Raw genomic sequence first — 22,933 nt, 5'->3', positions numbered from 1 at the left:
GCCCCATCCCCACCCCCACTGGTCTGGGGCTCTGTCGGGGTGCCCCAGCACAGTGCCGGCTGGGAAAGAGCAGTTCCAGGCCTTGCTGACTAACCCACAGGCTGGGGGTGCCGCAGTTGGCCTAATGTGGGCTTAAACCTGGCTCTGCTGAGCCCTGAGCCTCCCATCTGTGAAAGAGTTGTCTGCAGAGGAGGATTTTTTCCCACCGTGGGTGGCGGTCTTGGAGGAGAGAGTCTTGTAAAGCACACTGCCTGGCGCGTGGCAGATGCTCAGCGGGCGCTTCTCATTCATTAGGCGTGGAGACGGCGGGCCGTCTCCCGCAGGGTGACTCCGTCACTTCTGAGCCTACTGACGCGTCTCAGCCAGTGACAGATGCTGCGCGCTGCTGGGCGCCCCGTCCCACCCGGGCCTCCGCACCCCATCCGTGGGGTGCCTGCTTGCTCTTTTGCAGACGCCAGGCAGAGGGACTACCGTCCGCAAGGAAGGCCTCCAGCGCCTGCCTCCCAGGCCCGCAGCCACGCCCCCGAGCCGGCCATACCAGTCCAGGGGCACCAGTCCGCTGTTCCTCAGGGCCAGGAGCACCACGGAGGGTGGGGCGTCGATCGGCGCTGCCCCGAAATTGAAGTCGAGCTTCAGAGGGGTGTGCACGGAGGGGATCTGACTTGTGCTGCGTGGGGCAGAGAAAGGGCTCAGAGACGGGGGGCGGGGGCGGGGGGGGGGGGTAGGAACAGGGAGGGGCCTCCGGGGAGGCCGGGCTGCCACTCATCTCCCTGCAGCTGGGAGTTAGAGACCCTGGGACTCAGGCAAGGTGGCCGAGCCCACCAGACGCCAGACGCCCAGCCAGCCCCTGCCTTCTCCAGGCCCCTCCGGGACGGGCAAGAGTCTGGGGGGAGACAGGGAGCCACTCCTTGCACAGGGCCTGGTGCTGAGGGTGCGGGCGGAAACTCCAAGGGCATCCCCAGACCCTCTCCCAGGCTCGGCTCACCTGTGCCGCGTGGGCACCTTGTAGGTGAGCTCGGAGGGGGAGGGGTCGCGCTCCAAGTAGCTGTTGAGCACGTCCAGGGAGAAGAGACGCCACAGGTGCCTCCGGGCGATGCCCTCGGCGCTGCCCATGGAGCAGGCGTCCCGGATGGAGAGCGTGGGGTACACGGCCGTGAGGAAGACGTGACACAGCTCCTGCTTCTCCCCAGCCTTGTTGTCTGGGGGGTGGGGGGGTGGGGGTGAGAGGGGTGGGCTCCCTGCAGCCCCGCTGGGCGTGGCCCTGAGCATCTCCCACACGACGCCGCTGCTGTATTTAACGTGTGCCAAATTTGTGTGCAGACTGAGTCTCACCAACAGCTTTATTGAGTCACAATTTACGTACCATAAAATCGACCCTTGAACGCACACAGTGCAGTGTGTTCTCGGCTACTCAGAGCTGTGCGACCGTCACCGCTTTCTAACTTTACAATATTGTCATCACCCCCGAAGGGAAACTCAGTACCAAGTAGCTGTCACGCCCCACTGTCCCCTCCTCCCTTCACCCCTGTAGCCCCTAATCTGCCTTCTGTTTCCTCGGATCTGCTGTTCGGGGGGCTCCGCATAAACGGAATCACACACGCACTGTGCCGCTTTCTGTGATTGGATTCTCTCACCCGACACAATGTTTTCAAGGTTCTTCCGTGTGTTCTAACCTGTGTTAGTACCTTTTTCCTTTTTCTTGCCTGCACACTGTTGTTATCCCCATTTTACAGGCGTGGAAACGGAGGCATGGGAAGGCTAAATAACGTGCTAAGATTACGTGGCTCATGAGCGCAGGGGCCACGATCCAGTCCCAGGCGGTCTGGCTCGGGTCCACTCTCCAAGTCACTCTTCGGCGCTGTCCCCTCTGGGGACAGCCCCGCTCTCCCGAGGAGGAGGCCGAGGCCCCGGGCAGCCGAGGACTTGTCTGACCACCCACAGTAAATCAGCACAGCACTAAACTCCTCCCCTTGGGTCCTCCACAGCTCGGACATTGCATGGCAGGCACCCACGCAGACAGAGATGGGTGGCATGAGGCACACACACCAGTCACCCAAAGGTGTGCCTAGCACATTCAACCTCAGTCTTCTAGCTCTGTCTGGACCCTCCTCATCCCCCCACCCCGGGCCTACTCACACAGGCCTCCCCCCCGCTCCTCCAGGCACTGTCCCACGTCCCATGGCCCAGGTACCTCTGTGGGAGAGGAGAGAGTAGCTGATGGTCCAGGAGTACTGGGACCGGCGGTTGGGACAGGCGGTCAGGCAGACGGTGGCCTGGGACCGGGGCGGCATGCTCCCCTCTGTGTGGTCCAGCCGAAGCGCTGCTCAGGGAGGGCCAGGGCGGGGCCGAGGGCAGAGCGGCCATCAGTGCCAGCCAGCAAGGCCGTGCCTCTCCTCCTGCCCCTCCTCCCGCCCCTTTCCCAGATACCCTCCCCGGGGCCGGCTGAGTGCTGGCCCCACAGTGGGCTCAGAGCCAGAAAATGGGGAGCAGAGTCCCTCCTCCCAGACCAGGACAGAGGGGGCCTGTCTTTGTGTCGTTGGCAGCAGCTGAACACTTTGCTCCACCTACTGGCCCATGAGGTAGGAGTCGCCAATAGCCCCACTTTCAGGTGAGGAAGCTGAGGCTCAGCGATGCCCCGTGCCACGCATCCAGCAAGTAGGAGCACCAAGGTTTAGTCTCTGCACTGCCGCTCGCACACCACGGTCTGATGGACCGGCCTGAACGGGCGCCCCCGTCCCCAGTCCCAGCCCCAGCCCCGGCCCCAGCCCCAGCCCCGGCCCCGGCCTGGGCCCAGTAAGTACCGAGGGCTTCATCACTGGCGCCCTCGGGGCTGCACTGCTCCAGGAACAGGCGGTAATGGAGGATGCAGTTCCCCTCGTTCAGGATGGCCAGCAACCTGGACTGTTCGCCATTCACCACCACGTTCCCGAAGTCCAGCTCCTTCTCCTTCGCCTGAGGGCCAGAGTCCGCCAGCGGGGGGTGAGGGGCTCCCCACCAGCCCGAGGTCCTGCCTTTCTCGCCATTGGTCTTAAAGAGGATCCCCAAGGAAGGGCAGGTCTGGGGGTGCAGACTGGGGACCAGAGGGCTCCCATTCTCGCCCTCTGGGAGTCAGGTCCCCTGGGGTGCCCTGGCCTCTACTCTGGCACCACACCCCAACCCGCCAGGATTCCCCCACTCACAGAGAGGGTGCTGGTGATGCCCATGCCCACCAGCCGGATCATGTAGTGGGTGGTGGGGGGAGGCTTGGCTTTGGGGGGCCGGCCGGCTTCCCAGACCCACACCCCTACTCGGAACAGGTACTTGGTCTCCTCCAGAGGGCTGAAGGTCCACGTCAGCATCTGGGGTCACAGAGATTCTGCCTGGGTGGGGGTCTGTGGGGACCCCCCACCCCGCCACTGCCCTGCCCAGGCTCCCGCTGTCTGAGGTCCTGCTGCAGCATCTCGGCCCCGGCAACCCTTTCTGAGAGCTCCCCCGTGACCCTGCTGCTGACCTCACACACGCTGTACACTGGGAGGCTTCCCTAAGCCTCGCAATCCTTTCTCGCCACCAGGGAAGAGGTATTATTTTAGGGCCACGTTTTCTGATGAGAAACTGGAGTCTCGGAGAGTTGGGGTAACTGGCCCAGGGTCACGTCGCTGGTGAGGGCACTCGGCGGGAGCTGGGTGGGACCTCTCAGGGCTGACTCCAGAGTCTGTGTGGTCTCTGGCCTTGCCCACTGCTGCCCTTGACACGTGTTGGCGCTTGTTTGCCGCCTGTTTGGCCCCCCGACTAGTCTATAAGGTGGTAGGCCAGGATGGGGGTCCGCTGGTTTGTGTCCCAGCCCGTCCTCCCCGCCAGACAGCCACTGGGACCTCCAGGAGTCCCTTTTCTCACTCCTAATGACAGCCACCATTTGGCCCCAAATCCAGCTGCTCCAGACCACTTCCCAGTGACCTCGCACTGTGGGGACCTCGGATGGAGGGTGGACTCACCCCTGGGCAGTGGCATCAGAACCCCTGGCCCAAGTCCCAGCTCTGCATCTCCAGATTTTACATCTTAGTAAATGGAGTTTTCTTCTAATTCTTTTTTATACAGCAGGAAGCGGTGGAAATGGTAACAAGCACACCTGGTCACAGACCGGGGGGAGCTGACTGTGCCACATCGCAAGCCTGGCCCCTGACGGGCGTGTGAGCAAGAGATGACGGTGGGGGTGAGCGTGGTGGGTACCCTTCCCTCTGGCCTTCAGCAGTGGGGCAGGGAACTCACAAGGTTCTCATTAGGTTGGATAAGCCCCCTGGCGGGCTGGACGGCCAGCGTCTTCCGGTACTGCTGGGAGACCCGCCAGTCAAACTCCAAGGGCAGCCGCGAGGGGTTGTGGAAGGTGAAGGGGCTGGTGGAGGAGCAGCCCACCCGCGTGGGCTTGAAGAAGATGCTTTTGTAGGTGTCCATCTTCAGCTGCAGTGGCTCCTCCCGGCTCTGCATGCTCACCTCCTGGGGCCAGAGGAGGGAGGGTACCTCACCCCACAGCCCAGGATCCCCCAGCTGTCCCAGGAAGCCATGGGTGGGCAGCCCTCCCCCCTTGGAGAGGGCAGCAGAAGGCCCTCTGCCAGCCTGGGCGGAGGAAGCTTCTGGCAAAGGCAGAGTGGGTCAGGACCCACCCAGGAGACAGTTCTTGGAAAGCACTCAGGGACTGGAAGAAGATGTGGGGACCCTTTCGTGGGCCATTTATGGGCCCACCACCCCTGACCCTCTCCCTGGCCTTGCCGCACACCCCTCTCTACCGCCTGCAGATAGGAGCCTTGTGCTGCTCCCCCTCCCTCCTGTGGGACCACTGAACCCCTTTTTCTTGCCTCGGACCCCATGAGGTGACCAGGCAGGGCCCTGAGCGGTGACAGAGCTGTTCACAGATGCGGCAAGGAGGTCCTCTCCCTGCCACGCCCCTTCCTGGAGGACCAGCAGCCCCTTCTCTCCTTCAGGTGAGCCCTAGAGGCCGACCCCAGAATGTGGTTTGGAAAAGGGCCGCCCCAGACTATGGCCCACTCCCCAGGCCCCAGCCCCTACCTTGAGATACTGGGGGCAAAAATTGAACTGCAAGTAAAAAGTGTGCTGCTTCCAGGAGGTGCCCTTGGGGTAGGTGCAGACGAGGAAGATCTGGTGGGCCCCGGGGGCCACGAGGCCCGAGCTGGGCAGGAGGGAGATGTCTGAGCTGCTGCTGGGAGCCACGTTGAAGGTCAGCAGCAAGGAGCCCTTGTTGGTCAGCAGCAGGCTGCGGTAGGAGGGCTCACCGGGAGACACTGCGGGGAAGAGCTGGGGTGCGAGAGATGGGGGGACCCAGGCTAAGATCCGCGTGCCCTCCCGTGCCTGACCCACACACTTGGGGGAAGTCTATGGGGGCTTGGGTGGGCCTGTCTCCAAGGAGATCCAAGACGCCTCCACGCATCCCGGGCAACGCCCTGGGAGCAGGGAACAAGGGGAGGCCACAGCTTGGCACTGAAAAATGCTTCTGTCCTCCAGAGACCTCCAGCATTCATAGGAGCTGGCTCCCAGGAGACCCAGGCCCCCACGGGCCCTGCTCTAGGTTAGGGGGGAGCTCTCCCACTTCTGGGTGTCCTCAAGCCATCTTTCAGAGAACTCGCTTTCAGGGATCCCGGTCCAGAAGTTCTGGGGTAAGCAGCTCCTTCCGGATGATTCTCCCCCCAAGTGGCTGAGGGGAAGAACCCCACTCTCAGAAAGTGAAAACCCCAGCAACCCCAGTTCCCAAACGCTCCCTAAGCATCTCGGGCGTGGCCCGCACCAGGATGAGAGCCGGGCAGGCTACAGAACACAGGGGTGCCCCACCCAGCCGGGCCACAGGTGCGGGGCATGAGGCAGCCGGGGAGCGACAGGGGCCCAGAAAGTGCTGGGTGGCGGCAAAGGCCACACACCGCGGGAAGGAACTGGCCGAGGGAACCCCCATGCGGTCAGGGAGGGCTTCAGGTGGGGCTGCCCTCACGCAGAAACGTAGCCAGAGGGAGGGGCAGGATCACCCCCAAGCACACTTTTACGAAAGTGGTGGGTTTCTGGCAATACGAGGGTAGTGAGGGTGGGTGAAAAGACCGGCCCCAGCACTGAAGGGGGAACCGGACTGGAACCCGGCCATCTGCTCCAGCGCCTGTGCTCTCAGGCCGGGTCACCCTGCTGCTCAGAGAGGAAGGGTCCAGGGATCATGACTCCCCGGGAGGGGCTGCCTCTGCGACCCATGCCGGGCCGGGCGGTCCCCAGGGACAGGGGCTCTTCATGTGGTTGGTGGTCCCGCCCCTAACAGGTGTTCCGTGAACGGGGCAGACGAATGGAGGAGTTGGAGCGTTGGGAGCCTGAGTGTGAGAGGACGGGGATGGTTTCAGACAGCAGGGAGAGCGCAGCTGGCCGAGCCCCAGACTCTCCGCAGTGCCAGTGCCAGGGCCCAGGGAGCCCTCGACTGGCCCAGGGCCCCAGGGGCTGGCGGTAGGTAGGGAGGTTAGGACAAGCCAGGAGGGAGAGGAAGAGAGGGAAGCGGGAACCTCGGGCCCCCCGGCCCCGATTCCACCGCTGCAGGCGCCACACTCACCGCGGGCACGTCCAGGCAGTACTGCGGGATGTGGCGCTCCAAGGCCGCGCTGCAGCTGTGGCCCCGCGCCCGGAGCGTCAGGCACCAGGAGGGGCACACGGTGCAGTCCTCCTCGATGCTACTGAAGTTCTGCAGCACCTGCAGGGGCGGGGCAGACCCACAGACATGCTCAGAGCCCTGGGTGGGCCCTGTGCGGCTCTCTGGCTTGCCCCTGCGCTGTGGGGGGGTCCTGCATCGGCACAGGGGGCGCGGCTCCCCGGCAGACAGCTAAGAGAGAACGTCAGGACAGCCCCTCGCCCCTGCTGCGAGCCAGGTCCCCCACACTGGGCTCTCAGCCCCGGGTCTCTAACCCTCACAGCAGCCCCAGCACAGCCTGCAGGAGTGTGCGCTTGCCAACAGAAAGGTGACGAGGGCCGCAGACATAACTGTAAAGGTTCCAGCAGAGCACAGGAGGCACACACCAGGCCCGAGGGCCGAGTCCGGCCCTCCACCGTGTTTTACCCGGCCCACCACCTTGTTTCTACCTGGTGGCAGCGCTGAGCTCTTACTTAACAGTTAAGAAATAGTTACATTTATACCCTCCTAAGATTACATTCAGCCCTCTGAAGGCAACAATGAGGCTGACGTGGCCCCCCCGTGGAAATGAGTTTGACACCCCTGTAATAGAGGCACTAATAAAGCAAAACACATGAAATAATTTCAATTATATGTTTTATTTAACCCAATAAATCTAAAATCTCATTTCCACATGTAATTGATATATAAGTGATCTGCGAGACATTTTGCATTCTTTTCGTGCTAAGTCTTCAAAATCCAGAGCATCTCCCGCCTAAACAGCACATCTCAACGTGGACTGGCCGCGTTCCCCGTGCTCGGTGGCCGCCTGGGCCTGGCGGCTGCTGTATATCAGACAGCGCAGGGCTAGGCCCCTGGCCCGAAAACCGGAGGGGCTCAGCCCCGGCCCAGGCAGGCGTCCGCAGCCTCATTCCCACAGACCTCCACGCTTCACTGCCGAGGTATCAGAACGGAGGCGGTTCAAGACTCAGCTCTGGAAAGCCTTCTCGAACGTTTGGGGATGACCCCAGGTTTACAGATGAAAAGCCCAGGGCTCGGAGACATTGAGGGACTCGCCCAAGGTCACGTGGCTGGAAAGGGACTCTAACCTTGACCCCACTGCTCGACTCTTCTCCCGGCACCCAGCCAGGCCTCTGGGAGAGAGCAGCCGGGGGGTTGGGGGGGGGGCGCAGAGCTGAGCAGGGAGGGAAAGGGCAGGACCGCCTGGAGAGCAGGGGGGGTGACGTGCGTTTGTGACCTCCCTGGGCTGGGGTCAGCCTGTGCTCCCAGGTTCCTGGCCGAGGGAAGCTGTGCTAGAAGCTCCCCCCCCCCCCCACACCTAATGACCTGCGTAACACCCACTTCGAGGGCAGGAAGAGATGCCAGGAGCCCAGGGAGCTACTCCTCGTACACCCAACTTTCCCCAAGGCCTTGACCCCAGCGGAGTTCTCCCTCTGGAGGGGGTACGAGGCCGCACGTGAATGAGACATAATCACAGTGGCCAAGAAGCCACTCAGCCAAGGCAGGCCCTGAGCCTGGGAGAAGACAAACCAGTGAGGCCACTGTCCAGCCAAGATGACAAGGAGAAGAGCCTGGCACAGAGTGGACAGGTCCTACAGCACCCCTCTGTCACCCCCTCTCAGCCCACCCCACCATTCCGGCAGAGAGCCCACCGTCCCTGACCTGTCTGCCTGCACGCACCTTGTAGACAGCGAAGGCTTCGAGCTCTACCATGTAGAGGCAGTTTGGGTGAGGCGGCTTGAAGTGCAGGCGCATGGCCGTGGACTTGAGTGGGGGCACATCGCAGGTTTCTGGGGTCACCCAGAAGGGGCAGTCAGACCGGTGTGTCCACACCACAGTGATCTTGCCCTTGGTGTGGTTCATCAGGCACAGCGGAACCGGGTTGGGATCCTCCGGTCCAAGGCAGGCACCAAAATCCACCTCGAAAGGTTCCATGCTGACAGGCGGGGCGAAGATGGCCAAGTCCCTGGTGCCGTCGAAGAAGTACTCGGTCGTGGGGGGGATGAGGGAGTACTGCAGGGCCGGCGTGTTCTCCAGGTCCTGGTGGGGACAGATGGGTGGGCAGGGGCCCGGCTGCCGTTCCTCCTGCATGTCCCTCATCTGCACGTTTCCTTCCAGAAAAAGCCACAAGAGCCACCCACATGGGTCACCCCCACCGCACCCTGGGGGCACAAGGCTGCCTGAGAACTGCTGGGGGAGGGGAGCCTGGCCCCCGGGGCCCAGTGGGGACCTCGAACCTCCGTGGGGATCATGAGGGCCCCGTTCTTATCCCGCTCCAGCTTCTTGTCGTTCAGCATGAGGCCCAGGATGTCAGGTGGGTAGAGCGTCAGGCCCCGCACCAGGTGTGTGCGGTACCAGGCGACGTGCTGAGGCCTCAGGATGGCCGGCTTGGTGCTGTCCGAGTGGCAGGTCCCGATCAGGTCCAGGAACAGGGGGTCCTGCGACATTTGTCCGAGTGAGTGAGGCTAGAGTTCAGCTTCCGCTCACCACTGTGGCCAGACGCCAGGTGGTCAGGGCACAGTCTGAACGGGCTTGCCCAGGGGCTGGGTCAGGGTGCTCACTACACAGCCCTCAGCAGAGTGAGGCCCAGTCACCCCTCTCTCTGGCCGGGAGCAGCAGGGCCAAGTGGCACCCTCACCCGGCTCAGAGTAAACTGCATGTGCCTCTGGCCGTGCCGTGACTCCAAAAACCAGGCTGGTGCCCTGGAGGAGGTGATCCAGTCAGACAGCCCCGGAAGCTCCAGGACACAGAGGTGAGCACCAATCATGGTCTTTATCCCTGGGCCTCAGTCTGGCCCCTCCCCTCCCAGGGAAGCCCCACCTTGGCCACGCCCTCACCGCTCACCTGGTGGTGGATGAGACAGGCCACCCGCCGGAAGTAGATGGTGGGGTGAGTGGGCCGGAAGGCACAGAGCAGGGTCAGGCAGGCCCTGCCCACCAGGGTGCCAAAGGTGGGTCTGATGCTGAAGGCGCTCTCCTGGCAGTCGATGGCAAACTGGAAGTGGGCCACGCAGTCCGATCTGTTCTCAATCCGCAGGGACTGCTCTGAGCGCTCTCCGAGGTCGACCCGGCCGAAATTGACGCAGTAGTGCTGCAGGGACACTTCAGGACCTGGGCATGGGAGATGGGGGCCCTGTGAGCAGGTCCCGCCACCTGGGCGGGGCTGGTGTGTCGGCCTCCCCGAGGGCGTCTCAGAAGGGACCCCGCTGATGGAAGAGGGTGCTTCCCAGAGACGGAAGACAGGGCTGGGAAGGATGGGTGTCCCAGTAGCTTGAGCAGACCTCCAGGTCACCAGGGGGCAGGCACAGGATCTCTGGGTGTGCTCACTGAGCCCACCAGGGGGCAGCAGACACCGAGGCTGAAGGGCTGGGAGCATTTCCCAGTGTTCAGCGAGGGCCATTCCGGTCCCCACAGGAGTGCAGCGTCCTGGGGCTGTCAGTACCTCCACAGAAACCAACGACTTTGATCACAGTTTGGGAGGCACAGCCAGAGGGCAGAACAGACAAGTAGTCCATCGTTCTGACGTCCAAGGTCTTGGGATGGAAAAACACAGACACGCATCTCTTCTCTCCTGGGGGCACGATGCCACAGGTCGTAGGGCATGAGAAGGCCTGGTCTTTGGTCAGTGTGTCCGGGGCCACTTCGATCCTGAAGGGGGCACTCACCTGTGGGGCCACGTGTGGACAGGAGGGGTCAGGTCGCAGGGTGGGGCAGTCTGTCATCACCAAGGGGCCCAGCGAGGGGGTGAGGGTGGCTGGCGTCTAGCCTGTGCCTCACTCGTCAGCGCGGGCCACGGGCGATGCTGCCCACACTGGGAGCAAGGAAGGGGCGGAGCCCTGGGTCCTGTACGGGGCCGTGGGGCTGACCAGAGGGGTGCCTTCCCCCCACCCAAGGGACCAGAAAGGCTCGCTGTGGTTCTGGGGTCTGGACCGCCCCGGGGCTGCTCTTGGGACTGGTCTGGAGAACCGGAAATACCCTAGCCCAGCCACCCCCATCTAAACTGAGAAGAGAGGGGGACATGTGTTGACACATATGTGTCCGAGTGACAGGCAGGAGTTATGTGCGGTTTGGCGCCAGAGGTGTGGAGAGAAAGGGGGGCCTTCTGTGTGGGGGCGGGATTCGGGAGCACCCCGTGGCACCATCCCGAGTGCTGCCCCCAGCCTCCGCATGTGCAGGCCGCGTACCACCGATGGGTTGTACAGTCTGATGTGCCTCTCGGCGATGCAGCCCACAGCCACAGTGCCGAAGTGCAGCACTCGCTGGAAGCCCTCCACATCCTGGTCCTCCGGTTGCTTATGCTTTATGCTCACCAGCAGCTGGGCGCATTTGCCTGTGGTGGAGAGGGCGGGAGGGGGCTCTGGGGGAAAAACCCACCAGGGCCTCTAGAGCCCTAGCTGAACAGCCCCTCGAAGATTGTAGGTGTTGTCCCCCCCCCCCCCCGCCGCAGGAAACACTGGCCCACCACACCAAGGGAGGCAAAGAAAAGGCAGAGCTGCAGGGCGGGTGGGGGAGGCCGGAAGCTGGTGGAAGTCCCACGGGGGGAAGGCCAGGGCAGAAGATGGGGTCGGGGGTACACTGAGCCTTTAAGAGCCAGAAAGGTGCAGCAGGTGGGCTCAGGGCCAGGTGAGAGCTGAGCCTCACCTGTAGCCTGCAGCTGGATGCTGCTCTTCTGCTTGCTGCCTTCCCCATACCAGCACGTGGCCTGGACTTCGTAGATGACAGCCATAAGGGGCTGAAAGGTCACCTTGACCCGGCAAGCCTGACCTGGCTCCAGCAGCCCCTCGGTGGGCAGCATCTGGAACGGGCTGGAGAACTCCCAGGTGAAGAAGGTGGCCAGGTCCCTGGAGGGCGGAGCAAGTCAGAGCCCCCGGGCTCACACTGATCACTGCCCTGCTCTAGAAAGGCGGAGACACTGGGCCTGGCGGTGCTCTTTACTCCCCCTCCCCCTCTCCCTGCCAGAAACCGAGGTCTCTCTTCTGGGGGGGGGCCCATCGCAGTTCTCGCTCCTCCCATCTCTGCGCCCCAGCCGCTCCCCTCACCCGACGTTGTCCAGGCAGAACCAGGCCTCGGCCATGTCCCCCACGGCACACAGGGGCAACTGCAGGGATGGTGGGCAGCTCAGATGGTGGCGAGGCAGGGTGGCCCTCAGGTCCACACAGAACATTCCCTCCGCTTTCTCAAACCACAGCTGGTCCTCGTACTCCTTCTGCATCATGGGGTGGGCAGCAGAGGCAGCCCCTGATTGGTGGGCCCTGGGCAGTACTCAGGGACAGCACCTCCCGCTCCAGCCCTCGGCCACTCCCGCAACAGGACCACTGTGGGGAGGGCCCAGTGGCCCTCTATCTCAGTCTCCGGGGAGGGGGCTGGTACTCTGTGCTCTACCACTGTCTCCGTCACAGAGACAGGGGGTCTCTTCTGTGGGGAGCAAAGTATGTAGCGGGAACGTTTTGAGAGCAGGAAGAGACCAAGGAACCCAGGGCTTTCTGATGACTGGTGAGTGGCACAGCGAACATCCAACCGCAAACCCTGCCTGTCTAATGAGTGCAGGTCTGAGCCTCTCCCGCGCTTCCCAACCCGGACTTGGCTACAGTTGGTGGGATGTGTGCATGGTGGGGGCAGGGCTCCTTGTGGCTCTGTCAGTTCCAAGGTCACTGTGCATGTGTCCCTCACTGCCCTCTGCTCATCACGGTGGCCATACCTCCTCCAGGGGCCGGAAGACGATGGGGAGCGTGAGGGTTATGCCTGGGCTCAGGAGGATGGGCTGAGGGATGACCGTGAAGAAGAACTTGGTCTTGGGGGGCCTGCAGGAAAGAACCGGAAGGCGAGCGCTGCAGGGTCAGGGCTCAGAAACTGGACGGGGCAGAGAGCGCAGGGAATACCCTGGAAAGCTGAGCGGGCTCGAGTCCTTGAGACCCTACAGGGGGAAACCAACCGAAAAGAGACAGGAGCAAGGGGGCGGCACCTGCATGTCCGATGCCCACGGTGGTCACGGGGACAGGGATGGGAGGGCCGCCCTGATCTAACCAAATCCGTGGGGGAAACCAAGGTGGCAGCAGCGGTACCCGGGACGCCTTTCCAAACAGACGCCCTGATAGAGCTGTTGAGTCCCGGGGGCCCCAGGTGTAGATGCCGCAGCGGATAAGAATGTTCGTAAGATGACACTGGCGACAACGCTACACTAACAAATGTTACAGTTTAGGATGTGTTTGCATTTGTAGGCAAGCGTAACTTAACAAAACTGACTCAAGAATTATACAATGAACTTTTTGGTCACCCTCACTAAAATCATCAAAGAAGTTGTATAAGTAGTCAAAATCGTCCCATAAAGAAAATGCTGGCCCTGGCTGGTGTGGCTCAGCGGATTGAGTGTCAGCCCGTGAAAACAAAAGGTGGCTGGTTCAATTCCCAGTCAGGGCACATGCCTGGGTTGCAGGCCAGGTCCCCAGTAGCGAGTACGTGAGACGCAACCAATTGTTGTATCTCTCACATCTCCACGTTTCTCTCCCTCCTTTCCCCTCTCTCTCTAAAAATAAATAAAATCTTTTTTTTAAAAGAAAATATTAGGCTAGATGGCTTCACAGCAAGTCATATTCAGCATTTGGTAAAAAATAATTCCAGCCTTATCTTCCTGATAATATAAGATAAGAAAACACTCCCCTCCATATTCCATGAACCTATTATAACCTGACCAAGGCAGGAGAAGAACGGAAAATTACAGACCAATATCACCCATGAACAAAATGTTAGCAGCAAAATATTAGACCTTAGCAATGTATAGAAATATGCAATCCTGATCACATTGGGCTTATTCTAGGGATACACAGTTGGTTTGACATAGAAAATCAATGTCATCTACCATATTAACAAATTAATAGAAAAAATCAAATAATTATCTAAATTTTCAAAAAATGAAATAAAGCCACCTATGATTACAAGGAAAATCCTCAGCAACCTAGGAATAGAAGGGAACTTCCTTAACCTAGTCAAGTCCTGGGGAAAAGACTGCAGAAACACCCGAATCCACATGAAAACAACGGGGTCTTTCACTTCAAGATCACAGACATGCCGCCTTCTCAGGCCACTTCTGCTCAGCCCTTCCCTGTCCGATAGTGCAGCGAGGAACGGCAAAGACAGAGTATGCACAGGGACCGGAAAGGAAGGAAAGAGGTGTCATGTCCACATAAAATGTGAATGTGTCCGTGGAAAAAAAGAAGTAACAAATAGATTATTAGAATTAACACGAGGATACCAAAGTTGCTAGATGTCACAAGGTTATGCCCAAAACATTCCTACTTTTTAAAATGACTTTCTGAAATAGTGGGAACAAGCAGAAAATGAAACAACTTCCAAAGGTATCATATACAACATCATCAAAACTATAAAAGACTTAGGAATAAACCAGCTAAAGATCTGTGAGCTGTCTGTGGAGAAAGTGTCACGCTTTTTCGAAAGAATAAAAGAAGACCTAAACGAATGTAAAGATACACCATGTTCATGATTGAAAAGACTCCATGGGTAATCCGCTTCTCCCTGAGCTGATCCATAGGTCCAATTAAATCCCAACCAGCATCTCAAAAGTTTTTTTCTGTGTAGCTGTGATAAGCTGATTTGAAAATGTATGTGAAAGTTCGAATGGCCACAAACAGCCAAGGCAACCTTGAATGAGACTGAAGCTGCAGGACCAACACTACCAGATATCAGGACACAATCAATTCAGGATGCTACTGGCCCAGGGAGAGACAAGTGGACCAAGGGAACAAAACAGACAGCTCAGAAATGACCCATTCTTCATACAGGGACATCTGACATGCATCAGTGGTGGGGGCATCGTGAGGGAAAGTTTGATCCTTTCAACAAATGGATCCTGACTTCAAACCATTAAAGAAACCAATCCCACGAAGATAGAAGACAACGCTAAAAGGAAAACCCAGAAGGCCCTTAGAGGGTGGCTACAGGGGATACCTTCCTGACCTACATGGGGCTTCTTAAAGAGAACACAAAAAAAGCATCCAAAGCATCAACCACAAAAGAAAAAGATACATTTGATTTGCTTGAAATTAAGAACTTCTGCTCTTCAAAAGGCATGACAAGGAGAGGAGAGGACCAGCCACCAGGTGGGAGAAGATATTCACAGCACGAAACGGACAGAGGCTTATTACCCATGATGGAAACTACTCTCTGGAAAAAAACGATCTACCAGAAAAACGGGCACAGACTGAACCGGGAATTTCACCAATGGAATGGCCAATAACACAATAATGCCGACACTCAACTGCATTAGGAATCTGGGAAATGCAAGTTTAAAACTGCAACAAGTTATCATTATTAGCCAAAAAAAAAAAGGTGTTTTCCTGACAACAGCAATTGTTGATAAAAATGTGCAGGAATGACTGCTGGCCAAGACGGAGGTGTAGGTGGATACGCTGTGCCTCCTTGCACAACCAAAATAAGGACAACAACAATTTAGAAACAAAATAACAACCAGAACTGACAGGAAATTGAACCGTATGGAAGTCAGACAACCAAGGAGTTAAAATGAACACATTCACCCAGACCGTAAGGTGAGGCAGAGTCAGACGGCCGGGCGGAGAGGGGTCGTGGCTCTGGGAGCGGTGGCACCAGTTGCTCAAGGCACCCCGGGCGCACAAGACGGCAGCAGGCGGACCCTGGGCGAGCAGGCGGCGGCTGGCAGACCCCGGGTGCAGGGTGGCAACGGGCAGACCCAGCGAGGCAGCAATTGTGAAGCGGGGCACTGCATACCAGGCGGCTGGCTGACTGGGTGGTCCCACATTCGTGCGCAGATGAACCAGGTAAAACTGGGGAGTGAGACAGACCTTGCAGCCCAGGGTCCCAGCGCCAGGAAATAAGGCCTCGGATCACAGATTGAAAACACCTGTGGGGGGTTGTGGATCAGGGAGAGACTCCCAGCCTCATGGGAGAGTTAGTTGGAGAGACCCACAGGGTCCTGGAACGTACACAAGCCCCCCCGCCAACACACACACACTGGAATCAGCACCAGAAAGGCCCAGTTTGCTTGGTGGAAGCGTGGAAAGGACTGAAATCCGACAGAGAGCAGAGTGGGTGCCATTGTTCCCTCTTAGACCCCGCCCTCACATACAGCATCACAACCCAGCGACTGGGTTGCCCTGCCCTGGTGAACACCTAAGGCTCCACCCCCTCACACGTAACAGGTGCGACAAAACAAAACAAAAAAAATGGCCCAAATGGAAGAACAGATCAAAATTCCAGAAAAAATACAACTAAGCAACGAAGAGATAGCCAACCTATCATATGCACAGTTCAAAGCACTGGTGATCAGGATGCTCACAGAATTGGTTGAATTTGGTTGCAAATTAGATGAAAAAAATGAAGGCTATGCTAAGTGAAATAAAGGAAAATGCACAGGGAACCAATAGTGATGGGAAGGAAACTGGGACTCAGAACAACAGAGTGGACCAGAAGGAAGAAAGAAACAACCAAATAGAAAAGAATGAAGAAATAAGAATTCAAAAAAATGAGGAGAGGCTTAGGAACCTCCAAGACAACTTTAAACATTCCAACATCTGAATTATAGGGGTACCAGAAGGGGAAGAGGAAGAGCAAGAAGTGGAAAAGTTATTTGAACAGATAATAAAAGACAACTTCCCCAATCCGGCAAAGGAAATAGACTTCCAGGAAGTCCAGGAAGCTCAGAGAGTCCCAAAGAAGTTGGACCCAAGAAGGAACACACCAAGGCACATCATAATTACATTAGCCAAGGTAAAAATGAAGGAGAAAATCCTAGAAGCAGCAAGAGATGAGGAGTCAGTAACCTACAAAGGAGTTCCCATCAGACTATCAGCTGATTTCTCAAAAGAGACCTTGCAGGCAAGAAGGGGCTGGAAAGAAGTATTCCAAATCATGAAAGGCAAGGACCTACATCCAAGATTACTCTGTCCATCAAACCTATCACTTAGAATGGAAGGGCAGATCAAGTGCTTCCCAGATAAGGTCAAGTTAAAGGAGTTCATCATCACCAAGCTCCTATTATATGAAATGTTAAAGGGATTTATCTAAGAAAAAGGAGATAAAAAACATGTATAGTAAAGGGACAGCAAACTCACAATTATTAACAACCACACCTAAAACAAACACAAAAACAAACTAAGCAAACAACTAGAACGGGAACAGAACTACAGAAATGGAGATCACATGGAGGGTTAGCAACAGGGGAGTGGGAGGAGGAGAGAGGGGGGAAAAGTTACGGAGAATAAGTAGCATAGATGGTAGGTAGAAAATAGACAGGGGGAGCACAAGAATAGTATGGGAAATATAGAAGCTAAAGAACTTATGACACATGGACATGAACTAAAGGGGGGAATGTGGGTGCGAAAGGGTGTGCAAGGGGGAGGGGAATGAAGGGGGGAATGGGACAACTGTAATAGCATAATCAATAAAATATATTAAAAAAATAAAATGAATGTACAGGAATGAGAACTCTCATAGGTGGCTGGTGACACTATAAATGATACAAGTACTTTGGGAAATACTTTGGCTTTGTGTACAAAAAGCAAATGTACGTGTTCTAAGTCACAGCAATTGTTATGTACCTACCCTAGAGAAACTCTGCACTTGTGCAACCAGAATTGTATACATGAATGACGATAACAGTCTCAAACTGGAAATCCAAATGTCCCTTAACAGAAGAATGGATGAATACATTGTAATACTGTACAAACATGCACTGGAATATTATACTGCACTGAAAAGGATGAATTATAGCTGCACATGGATGGGTCTTACAAACATAACTGAGCAAAATAAAAGTGTTAAAGAAGTATACCATGTTAGCCCTGGCTGGTGTGTCTCAATGGACTGAGTGCCAGCCTGCAAACCAAAGGGTTGCTGGTTTGATTCCCAGTCAGGGTACATGCCTGGGTTGCTGCCCAGGTCCCCAGCAGGGGGCGCTGGAGAGGCAACCACACATTGATGTTTCTCTCCCTCTCTTCCCCTTTCTAAAAATAAATAAATAAAATCTTTTAAAAAAGTATACCATGTTATTCCATTTGTATCAAGTTCATAAAAAGGTAAAATTAACCTTTATCACTTAGGGATGCAAACATAGGTGGTAAATCCATTTGAGAAAAGCAAGGAAATGATTACCATGAACATCAGGATAATGGTTACCTTTATGGGTAGGGAAGGTGTTTCAATAGGGAAGAGACAGGTAACGGGAGGAGAGCTTTGGACACTGTTGTTCCGTTATTTGATCTGGTCACATGGACTCCACTTTTGGTAATTCTTCAAACCACACACGTTTCATACACTCTTCTGAATTTATGACATTTTTAAAGTTTTTTTTTTTTTTAGTGTCTGCTTGAGAGCTCAGGGGCGGGCTCTCTGGTCCCCCATACTCATACCTGTACTTCATCTTCTGGATTTTGAAGGACAGATTTTTCAGAGCCAGGTTCTTGGTGACCTCCTTCCCTAGCTCCCAGCCTTTCCACAGCAGCTCCTCAGCCACCTCGATGCCCCAGATGACCCTCTTCTTCATTCTGTCCTGCTTCCTTGGGAAGCACATCTGGGGATCCGTGGGAGTGGTTGGCTGTTCAGTTGGCAGAGAGAAAGAAGGACGGATAACGGGGGTAGGATTCAAAGACCCCGAGTACAGGCAAAGACCCCTCCACCCCCAGAGAGTAATGCATTACACCTCAGCCCTGGGGGATGGTCTGGTGAGAGGGGGTGAGGGGCAGGCAGGCCCTGGGATCAGATCCTGCCTCCTCCAAGGCCACTGAAATGGTTTTTCAACTAGATTCCTGGCGACCCTGCCCCTGACGCCTTCCCTGGGCCACCCCGTCTGGCAGTTCAGTCTGGCACACGTAGGAGTCTTCGCTAGCCTAGCCTGTGCCTCAGTGCCCCCTTAGCTACCGCTCCTCTCAGATGCTGCTTTCCCCTCTTCCTCACCACCCTCCCCTCCCCTGCAGAAGCCTCTCTGAGCTGGAGCCGTCCATCCCAGGCACCTTCCCAGACCAGGAGAATACTCCACCATTCCCTCTCCTCCTTCATGGTGGCTGACGGAGCAGAGGAAGGAGTCAATGTGCCTGCAACCAGCCCCCACCCCATGCCCTGCCTTTGGGGCCACTCCAAGCAGCACTCCCGATAGTGCCACAGCAGCCATGTGCCAACACTTCCCTCATGTAATGGAAAATCCCTTCGTGGGCTAACTTCTACCTATTTGAGGGGGGAAGGGAATGGAAAACCCCCAGGGATGCGAGGTGGAAGGAGGATGAACCGGGTGCCTCTTCCTGCCGCAGTCATTGGTACAAAAGCTCAACCTATTGCTCTTTTATTTTATCTTTGACCAAAGATTACTTTTATATTGTTACATAGTGTAAGAATATATTCATCTGTTCGACAAATATTTGCCGACTACCTATTAGGAGCCAGACACAGGGCGAGGTGGCAGGACTACAATAGTGAACGAGATGGACAAATCCCTCCTCTCCTGGAGGCTACGCTCTCGGCGTCAATATTTACAGAGTGTCAGATGCCGGGGTAGCATTTTCTCTCCCGCTTCGCCCATGGGGAAAAGGTGACATGGGTAATTTATCATAAATGCCGGCTGGGGCATCGGTCAAGTCCAACCAGGAACAGAAGCCACTCTGGGTATTTAAAACAAGGACTTCAATGCACAACCAGGGGATGGTGAAGTACTGTATTTTTCAGACTATAAGATGCACTTCCCCTGCCCTCCACCCCGCCCCAAATTTGGGAGGAATAATGGTTGTTAATGCTGCTGTTGAGTCCTGTTTATTTACATTGGTGAAATATTGTATTATTTATGTTATTAAATATTTTACCACAACCTTTGCTTCAAAATTTTTTTTCCCTATTTTCTCCTCTAAAACCTAGGTGTGTCTTATGGGCCGAAAAATAAGGTAACCCTGAAGGTACCAACATCAAGAAGCTGCAACCACACCTACGTTAAAGGAGGGAGTGAGGTTCTCAGAGCCCAGAGGCCTGTCTGGTGGGGACTGGAGTCACGGGAAGATGCAACTCCTACTGGAGACACTGTCAAAATCAGAGAGGAATACCTCTGGCCTCCCCTCCTTCCACCTCCCATCTCCTGCCAGCGCCCAGCAGAGCAGGGAAGGGCAGTGAGTGAACCTTAGGGCGAGCAGGCCCGGAAGGGCACAGAGGGAGGAGTGAGACGACCCCTGATTCACAAGGAGGCAAGTCAAGTGCAACCACCATCACATCTAAGGCGATGCAAGAATCCACAAGCAGGCACAGGAGGCACCAAATACAAAGCCCCACCCCACAGTCACACCCTTAGGCCACCGCCCCCACCCCTGCTCCTGCGCCATCACACGGAGAGAACCCTAAGAGCTGCAAAAGGGTGATCGGCATCCATGTATTGGTCAAACACAGAGCCCTAGGGGTCATGACAAGAAGAGGGTAAAGAGAACTCCTGGCCACTCGACCAGCCTCCCACTCACATCCCCCTAGAGGGCACCCCCCACCCCGTTCCCTCACTGCTACCACCGCTCCAGCCAGCTTGCTGCCCATCTGTGCAGGATCTAGTGCTGGGGTTCAGACGGGAGGGTCAGGCCCTTTCATATTCCTCCGCGCTGCCACTCCTCCCCGGGCCCTGGCCCTGCTGCTCCCTGTCCCACCTGCCCTGGACGTGCACTCACGCGGGCACTGGCGCTCCTGCAGTTGTAGGCACTCGTGGTCGCACTGCTACCAGTCATGGTGGGGACAGCCATTGTGCTAGCACTCAGGCATGACCCAGAGGTCCTGGCTTAGTTCCTGCTGTCCCTCGTCCCGGTGAAGGGGCTTGGGGCTGCCTGGATGAGCCTCAGGGTGCCCAGGACAGGAGTCTATGGGGAGCACTCTGGCTAAGCCAGGAGTTCCTGCCAGAGGAGAGACAGGACGGACATGAACAAGAGAGGCCGATGGAGCAGACTCGTTCTCACGGAGGAGTGCCTGCGTCCCGGCTCTGGCAACAGATGTGAGGAACCAGCCTGGGCCAGAGAGGCAAACAAGGCCCCTGCCTGCAGTTAGAAAGCGAACATTCAAATGGAATCAAAGAAATGCAAGCTGGGGAGACAGGAAAGAGGGTCCCACTACTTCTCTGCTACTGGACAGCATTGTAGTTCTGACCTGATCTTGACTGCCTGTGACTTCAGGGGTTCTAGAGACAGCCCTGACTCAGGGCTCTGAAGAAGTCTCCAAACGACATGTGAAACATCCCAGTGCGGGCCAGCAAGAGAGGAGGGAGGATGGGGGTAGGAAGCTGGCTCAGGCCAGGGCTTAGGGCTTAGGAGAGCGAGCCCTGGTCAGGGAGCAAAGGGAACTGGGTTCCAGCATCTACTCAGGTTCAGGTAAGGTGGGCAAGGATTCCTCCAAATTCCCGAGCCTCAGTCCGCTCACCTGCAAAGTGAGAGTCATGCTATCTCACAAAGTCGATGTGAACCTCAAATGAAATGAGGGATTTGAAAAAGCCGTCGCTCAACCTACGTTACTATCATTAACAACCATAACCTCCACACTAGCCTGCACTACTCTTCCAAAAAGACACACGTGCGGTCCTTGTGAATACACTGGGCAAGGGGTGGGGGGGGGGGTTGTTTTTTTAACCCACATTTCTCACCTCCAGGACTTTAAAAATGTATTATAAGCTTCCAAATTTTCTAACTTCCAATCTAAAAATGCCTGACATGACTAGTGGAAAAAGTGGCAGGTCGTCGTGTAGAGTTAAGGGAGGAAGAAACAGGTAAAACGAAGGGGCAAGATTTACTTAGAGCTGTTCCTCCTTTCTCTTCGGGAATCCCCAGTCTGATTGAGCTCACCCGAGTCTCGGTCCCACGGGATTCTCTGAAGGACACGGAGGGGACCCCTGACTACTTCCCGGAGGAGGTGGTCTCCCGGGGCAGATACCTTTTCTGGCCACCGGCGCCGCTCCCTGGGTCCCTGCGTCCCTGAGTCCCTGCGTCCCTGGGTCCCTGGGTCCCTGGGGTCAAGGCTCGAAACTCACACCACTGCCGTACTGTCGTTTCCACAGATACAGGACGCACAGGACGCGGCGTCTCCTGGTATCCCGGGGCAACGACGGCAGCCCGAATGGGTCATGTTTCATAGAGGGAGAAAAAGCCGCCCAACTTGAATCACTCCCCACACTTTAAAAAATTTCTCACGTTTCCTGCAAATAGTAACTGGGCTTCCACCAGTTGCAACATGTGATATGTATAGCCCCTTAGTTGGGACGTCCCTGCAATCATGACTTCAGTTGACCAAATTCATGGGAGGCTATTCCGTGGACTCGTCACCTGAGTGGGGAACGTTCCTGTGCTTTTCCGACACCGGTTGATGACAGAGGGTCAGAATCTCAAGCGGACCTTCATTCTGTGATTGCAATTGTTAATTATATTTTAAAGCCCTTGGTATGTCTTATTTACACATTGCTTTGCAAATGGTTTCCTTTTGTTGTTGGAGAGAATGTGTCCTTATTTCCTGGTGAGCACAAACCGAACTCCTTTGAAGGGATCTGAAGGTTAATGCATAAAGAAGGCATTGCTATACATACTCTGGGTTTGGGGAAGCCCTTTGCTTATTAATCCGGATGGAGGGTGTCATTTGGTGAAGACTCCTTTGGTGGGTAAAGGCAAAAATCCCAAAGCTCATTGATGGAGAATAAAAATATTTTGCTACACCGGACGGTGATGGGGTGGATGGTAAGGAGAGAACACTTAGTGAGTCTAGGGGTAAACCCAGAAAATAAATCCTCATTTTGGGAAAGATGGGGTTTACCTATGAGAGGTAAAATATAGGCTTTGATGACAAAGTGGCCTGCGTTGCCCTGGAGATCACACGGCCAGAGGCTGGCTGACCTGGAGGGAGGGGGCAGGCCAGGGGCCCCACGAAGTTATCGTAACACAGTCAGGTTTGGGGTTTCCTTGGGATCAAGGAATGTGGAACTCAGTGAGCTTTGCGCTGGTTTCAATGTTATTCTCAGAAGCTGAGACCTGACATTTAGGCATAATGACTTCTGTGCTGTGTGTAGTTTCTACAATGAAACTTGTGTTTTCCCCTCAGCTCTTTTGAAACAATTGGACTGATTCAGCTAGACCTATGTGACCTGTTTCTCCATTTTTAGGTCAAAAAGAAATAGGGAGCAGTGACTCTGGGGGCAAGGCTTGGTGGTGGCCTCAGGAGTCCCAGTGACAAAACCACATGGAGAAGGAAAAGTTCATGCGAGAAGTCACGCGACCTTGTGCCTCTCCACAGAGCTGCCCAACCTTGGGGGATTCTG

The 22,933-nt window shown here is 56.2% G+C and overlaps 1 protein-coding gene across 1 annotated transcript in view; it reads right to left on the bottom strand.

Moving 5' to 3' along the window:
• Positions 1-21,688, bottom strand: part of CFAP65 (cilia and flagella associated protein 65) — a 36,155-nt gene extending 14,467 nt beyond the window's left edge. The window contains exons 1-19 of the mRNA XM_028510297.2: positions 21,562-21,688; positions 20,316-20,534; positions 18,039-18,223; positions 12,338-12,440; positions 11,679-11,845; positions 11,281-11,480; positions 10,824-10,969; positions 10,082-10,304; positions 9,485-9,750; positions 8,878-9,078; positions 8,321-8,680; positions 6,566-6,703; positions 5,041-5,286; positions 4,246-4,470; positions 3,180-3,338; positions 2,802-2,952; positions 2,192-2,320; positions 986-1,199; positions 539-667 (exon numbers count right to left, since the gene is read on the bottom strand). Coding sequence (XP_028366098.1) covers positions 539-667; positions 986-1,199; positions 2,192-2,320; positions 2,802-2,952; positions 3,180-3,338; positions 4,246-4,470; positions 5,041-5,286; positions 6,566-6,703; positions 8,321-8,680; positions 8,878-9,078; positions 9,485-9,750; positions 10,082-10,304; positions 10,824-10,969; positions 11,281-11,480; positions 11,679-11,845; positions 12,338-12,440; positions 18,039-18,223; positions 20,316-20,387 — 3,314 coding nt within the window. The 5' untranslated portion in view covers positions 20,388-20,534; positions 21,562-21,688. The remainder of the gene's footprint in view (positions 1-538; positions 668-985; positions 1,200-2,191; positions 2,321-2,801; positions 2,953-3,179; positions 3,339-4,245; positions 4,471-5,040; positions 5,287-6,565; positions 6,704-8,320; positions 8,681-8,877; positions 9,079-9,484; positions 9,751-10,081; positions 10,305-10,823; positions 10,970-11,280; positions 11,481-11,678; positions 11,846-12,337; positions 12,441-18,038; positions 18,224-20,315; positions 20,535-21,561) is intronic.
• Between the last annotated feature and the right edge of the window lie 1,245 nt (positions 21,689-22,933).

This window comes from Phyllostomus discolor, chromosome 4, assembly GCF_004126475.2.
Source record: "Phyllostomus discolor isolate MPI-MPIP mPhyDis1 chromosome 4, mPhyDis1.pri.v3, whole genome shotgun sequence".
NCBI classification, from domain to species: Eukaryota; Metazoa; Chordata; class Mammalia; order Chiroptera; family Phyllostomidae; genus Phyllostomus; species Phyllostomus discolor.
This window is presented reverse-complemented; position numbering and strand designations above follow the sequence as displayed.